Source organism: Lygodium microphyllum, chromosome 25 (genome assembly GCF_053477565.2).
Source record: "Lygodium microphyllum isolate KBCC chromosome 25, Lygodium_microphyllum_v1.1.10, whole genome shotgun sequence".
Taxonomy (NCBI): Eukaryota; Viridiplantae; Streptophyta; class Polypodiopsida; order Schizaeales; family Lygodiaceae; genus Lygodium; species Lygodium microphyllum.
Genome location: NC_141159.1, coordinates 51,213,841 through 51,219,967, shown reverse-complemented (window position 1 = coordinate 51,219,967; position 6,127 = coordinate 51,213,841). Strand labels below are relative to the sequence as shown.

Genomic DNA, 6,127 nt, shown 5'->3' with positions numbered 1-6,127 from the left:
AGGAAGAAGGTCTAATTGGATGGTCTTGTTGATGGTGAAGAAAAATGTAGTGTTAGGGTTGTTGATCTAAATGATACCACTTTTGGAACCTCATAAGCAATCAAGAATATATGCCATTCATCACCTTCTAGAGACACATCCATTGTTTTTAATGTATTTGATTCAGTAAGGTTTATCTTTTATGGTTATAACTAAGGTCTATAGCAGTATAAATAAATCATCATAGGTCAAAATTATATACATACAATCCATCTACATTGTAGACCAAAATGTTAAGTATCATAGGTCAAAACTTTATACATACAACCCATGGAAGACCAAAATGTAAGTACTATAGGTTGTGATATATAAAGATTGAACATGATCTACTTGATATGGGATTACTATAAGATGTAGGATTATTGTCAAGTGATCACATTGAAAGAGCCAATCCCATATCTCTAGTATGACCATTCTTTCCAACTGTTTTAGAGAATCTTTGGATCTCTATTAGATCTAAGATAAATTCAAGATTTTCATTTGTAAGAACATGAAAAATGCATGTACTAAAGATGGGATCATCATATTTACTCAGTAGGACATTCTCATAAATGTAGAACTACATTGAACATACATGTTCATTGCCAACAAAGCACAATGAAGGAGCCCATGCAATATCTTTGTTGTTATCATAGTCTCCAAAAGTTCAAAGTATCTTTGGAGCTCTATCAAAGTCTAAGATGATCTACACCGCCATGTCCACCCTTAAATGTAATCTTGAAAGTATGTTGTCGAAGCTCATTTGTCAATGTGCTACGAAATTTGGAATCCTCTTTCTTCAATAAATTTGAAACCATGCACTCTCCAGTTGTTGTGTAAAAGTAACTAACAGAGTGTCGAGATTTGAAGGGATTGAGAACCACTCGATGGAGTCCACTTACATACTTATCATTACTCCACACCTGCATAGAGCTCTTTGACTCTCTCTCTCTCTCTCTCTCTCTCTCTCTCTCTCTCTCTCTCTCTCTCTCTCTCTCTCTCTCTCTCTCTCTCTCTCTCTCTCTCTCTACACACACATACACACACACACATGATACACACAGTACAAAATGGATCTTTTACAAGTCATTATATTTTATGATTTGTACATGAAGTCCTTGATCAATATTTAACCTTTCCATATTTAAGGAATGCCATTAGCTTTCCAATGTATTCGCAAAGAAAATAGGTGATATAACTATTGTATTTATTAGTGTAGAGTTAGGAGTACTAGTTGACTAATTAAGAATATTTTTTTGTTTTGTACGAACCAACATGTTTTGGTGATTCAGAAGAGTTGTCCAAAGTTAATAACGTGATAAAAATGTTGCATCTCTTAGGGTGAGGGATAAGAGGAACATGAGGATATTTATCAGAAAGTAAGAAAACTAAAAGAAGTATTGAAGGTTATTTGAGGTAACTTGGGTGTTATGGGATTTGGCAAAGCTATATAGATTCCCTTCATTGTTAGACCTTTTGGATAAATTACAGTGGTTATTTTGAACCAAGTGAGTTAAGTAGACATCTATTTTGTTTTTATCTTGTATGCTTGGTGGCATATGTAAGATTTTGGTAAACAACCTAAATCTTATGTGAAGAAGTCTCAATGCTTGCCGGATTGTTTTAAAACAATATTGTACCCTCTTTGTAACCATGTCCTTTTTTAAGTTAATTGATGAGCTCCTTTCAAGGGTATTGCAACCTTCAAGTTAGAGCTTTCCAAGTTTTTACTCTAATGCAAAGACAAAGAAATGGTATGATGCTTTTGCAAGCATGGAGAAACAATCGACATCTAGAGATGTAGCTATTTGTCCAAGTGTTTTGTGATTCAAAATAACTAAGTGTTTATACAAAAGTACAAAAAGTGGATTATTTAATGTCAAGAGTATTGATAGAAAATACAAGGATTACTCAACATGGAATTATACCAGCTGTATGATAGCATATACAATCACGAATATAATATATATAATTGGGAAACTAATCTTTTAAGAGGGAAAGCTAATGGCTGACCTTCTAAGCGATCTAATCATGCTATTTGATTTGAATGCTATGTTAGTCTCATGCACTTGAATTGTTTTCAAAGCATCCCTCAAACTTCATTAATTAGTTACTAAGGTGATCTATATGGCATGGTCACCCTTAAATGTGTTGTGTAATGTATGTGTTCCAAGCTACTATGAAGTTAAGATTTACTTTTCTTTGATGCATTTATTAAGGGTCTCATACAATTCAAGTTTAAAATATAGAAAATGCTAGTCTAAGGGATGTGGCCTCAATTGGCTATACTCATATATCTTCAATGTGTTGCAATTAAACAACACATATTGTCCTCTATTCAATGATCTACCAACCAACCAACTTAGTGATAGGAGCTAAGTAGCAACAACAATGAGAGTAGACAAAGTCTTCCTATAGCTAGGATCCATCTAGGAGACCATATAGAAACTCTACATTTTGGCAACAGAAGAGTCCTTTCCAACATCAATTCAATAGAGACATCTTTATATCAAAATCAAAGTTTCTGCTTGGATAATTTTTCTAACTAAGAACACATGCTACCTATCTTTCATGGAAGATGAATAAGTTGTTCTCTTTCTTTTAGCAACTTTTGATCATAGTACATCAAAGTAATATCCTTCTATCCTTGGCAATTCTACACTTGAAGGTACCAAAATTCTTCCAGGTTTTATAACACATGCCACTTGTCGATCATTTGGTTATATTTATACATGAAGTATGAATTCAAACAATGATCATCTAATAGAAATTGAAGGGAAATTTTGTTTTTATTAAGATTTTTAAGAATAAGTAAGGTTACCAACTTGAAAAATGTCACCTATGTTGACAACCAGAGCATCATCCCGTGGTCTTATGGATGCCCATGACCCATCTTGTTGCACTTGGAGGCCACCAACATCATCTTGGAATAGGATGCTCAAGATAGTAACATCTGTATGGGCAGGAAGGCCCAATGTGAGCTCAGGTTGAGGGCACGAAGGGTAATGACCAAGCTTCACAAGAGACTTTCCATCACCACACATCTTTAGGACTTTTTCAACGTGGTCAATGCCAAGACCTTCAAGAAGTACCCTTGTAAGGTTCTCTGCTAACTTGGTTAAGCCATGGGAGCATATTGAAAGAGCATCACTGCAAAGATATGGTGTGTGAGTGTCATATGCAACAATTAAAAAAGGAGATCCATAATTACATTCAAACAACTTTTGAAATGATCTAAAGAGAGAGTGATATAAAGCCTCATGTGAGTGTCACTTCTACTACTGATGCTGGAAAATTAAGCAGCTATTAGCACTTCCGATTCTGGGCATAAGCAGCTACTACTACTGATGGGAAAATAATGTGCAGTCTCATATAAGATGCTGATGTAAATTAGGAGTACTTAATTGAGCTACTTGGCGATGGCAGAATTGTTAGTAACATGCCGGAACTTCTGTTGGTCGTGAGGGTTTTCCGGCCACAAGCAGTGGGCGATGGCGTCGATGGTGAGAGGGCTGTTGGAGTCGAGGCGGAGGGCCTCGCACCACCAGCGGTTGGGGGAGTGGCCGGGGTTGCCGGCAGTGTAGGTGGGGCGGGAGCCGAGGAAGCCGATGAGGGAGCGGGCGAGGCGGGCCTTGACCGGGAAGGGGAGACCGAAGAAGCAGCGGCTGCAGCCGAGGAGGGTGCGGAGGGCGGCAAGGGGGATGCCGTGGTTGTACACCTGGAAGAAGCCACAGCGGCGGGCGGCCCCGCAGACGAGCTCCTTCACCACCCGCACCTGCACCTCCTGCGCCTGCTTCTCGTCGTTTAGTAAGCCCGGCTGCGGCCGCCGCCTAATGTCGTAGTCCGGCTGCTCCCTGTCGTACTCTGGCTGCTGCATATCGTAGTCCAGCTGCTTCTTGTCGTAGTCCGGCTGCCGCTGCGCCGCCTGGTTACTGTCGTAGCACTGAGCATGAGCTGCGACCCTGCACTTTCTCATTTTAGTTTTACACAACTTTCAAGTTTACACTATAATTCCTGCCGCACTGTCAGTTACGATGATGATGTTAACCATATTTAATTTTAATTTGAAATTAAATATTTTTAACATCACTCCCAATACATCGGGTTCCGACAAAAATCCTTGTCAGATGGTAAATTTTGACTTACTATTGAATATTTTCGATATATACATATAATTTAAATAAATTAAACATGACAAAAATCTCGTGCAACTTAGCTAACATAGACTCGTCATGTAAATAAATTAAACATTTTAAAAATCTCATGCAATTTACCAAACTATTCTAAGGATGTTGGAATCATATTATACAATATTTATATTGCGTACACAATTCCAGCTAGCAGATTATATCTTATCAATATGCACATTTTTCTAGCTAGCATATTATATCCCATGAGTATATACATTTACATTTGTCTCTATGTCTTTCTTTCTTTTTTAAAATGCACCTTTATTGGGGCATTGATCAAAACCCTAAGGGGAGCACCATCTCCAACCATGGAGATGGTTGCAAAGTTGCACAATAGTTAGGGGGAATCAATTCGTAGGCACATCGGAAAAACAAACCTCCATCCTTATCAACTGAGCTAGGGCTTGTTGACAAGTATGTATTTCTCATGTTCTTATATATCCTTGATATGTTACCCTAGGCTTATCCTTTGAGACCTTGCCCCCAAATGTTAGGCATCATTTAGATATGACACCCGAAATGGCCTTCAAACTTAAAACATTGAAGTCTACTCTTATGAATCAATGTCATGACCTTGTGTGAAGGAGGCATCACATAACTAATTAGATGTGGTTGGGGACAAGAGGATTGTGGCCCTAAGGGCGTAGGGCTACGCAAACCTCCTGGGCTGGTAGCCCCGTGTTCCCTTATCAGTATGTGGTTAGTACGGTAAGGGAGGGGAGGGCAGCCCTCACCCCAACACTAGGTATGCACTGACCAGCCTACTCCCTTACCACATGGCTTACCTACCATGTGGTAAGGGAGGGGAGGGCAGCCCTCACCCCCAACACTAGGTATGACATTGTAGAGGAAAATGCAAGTTTATTATTGTCGTCCAGCACGTACTCCAGCTGCTTCTTCTCGTAGTCCTGCTGCTTCTGCGGAGCCTGCTTGATCATCTCTTCCTTATTATCACTATATCCTTCTGATTGCAGCTTCTGATCCAGCTCGCCCTTACTGTCTTGGGCCTCCTCGCCACGATCACGAATAACAACAATACTACTATCATCATCATCATCTTCTTCTTCTTCTTCTTCAGCTGGCGCTCGACCAGGTCCTCCATCGCTGCAGCACTGCAAGAGAGGCCCCAGGTCTATCTCCGCTATCACGCCCGCCTCGTGGAATCGGTCGAAGGGCACATCCGGCCGCAGTCCCTCCTGCCACTCGAAGTCCTTGAGGCTCAGGCTCCCTCTCCATAGGCGAGCCAGTGATTCGTCCTCCACACCCATGATCACTCGCTCACACACTCTCTCTCTGCTTCTAATCACAGAAGATTACTGCACTACTTCCTACTTGCATTGCATGCAGGAGGAGGCGAGCTTACAATACCAGCTGCGCCAGACTAGGGAGTACTGTGAGCGTGAATGAGCTGTGGGTGAATAAGCTATATAGGAGTAGTGCAAGCGTTAATGAATGAGTGAAGAAGAATGAATACCTCCTCCCCCCTTTGTCCCTCATGCCGACACACCCGCATCCCTCTCATAGATACGTCAAAATCGTCCGCATCCTCTATGGACATATAAGGACGCCGGCCTGTTTTTTGCATCGACTTTATGTGCAAGACGAACCTGCACTAGAGCTCTACTCCCATCTCCCCATCATTTTTTCCCTACAAACAGTCGAGAAACTATAGAGAAACCTTATCAGTTATGCCCATGTATATATCACACTCTATTAGAGAGAAACGATATTCGCATTAAGAGTAAAACAATCTAGAAACCTTTGGCAAAACATGGTTGGTTTATCCTAAAGGCTATGATTGACATTTCACGAACATGCAATTAAATTGACCTCATCTATATCCTAATCAAATTTGAGACGTCATCTTGGAAGATTCAAATACACATCCGAATCACCCAATAACTTTTGTAGCCATTTTA

At 40.2% G+C, this 6,127-nt stretch overlaps 1 protein-coding gene across 1 annotated transcript; it reads right to left on the bottom strand.

Moving 5' to 3' along the window:
- Positions 1-620: 620 nt before the first annotated feature.
- LOC148014216 (flavonol synthase 1-like) lies at positions 621-5,770 on the bottom strand. The gene is made up of 4 exons (XM_087666870.1): positions 5,094-5,770; positions 3,462-3,980; positions 2,844-3,168; positions 621-941 (listed from the first exon to the last, which is right to left on the bottom strand). The coding sequence occupies exons 1-4, from the start codon at positions 5,474-5,476 to the stop codon at positions 708-710; spliced, it is 1,461 nt and encodes a 486-aa protein (XP_087522996.1). The 5' UTR covers positions 5,477-5,770; the 3' UTR covers positions 621-707.
- Positions 5,771-6,127: the final 357 nt, after the last annotated feature.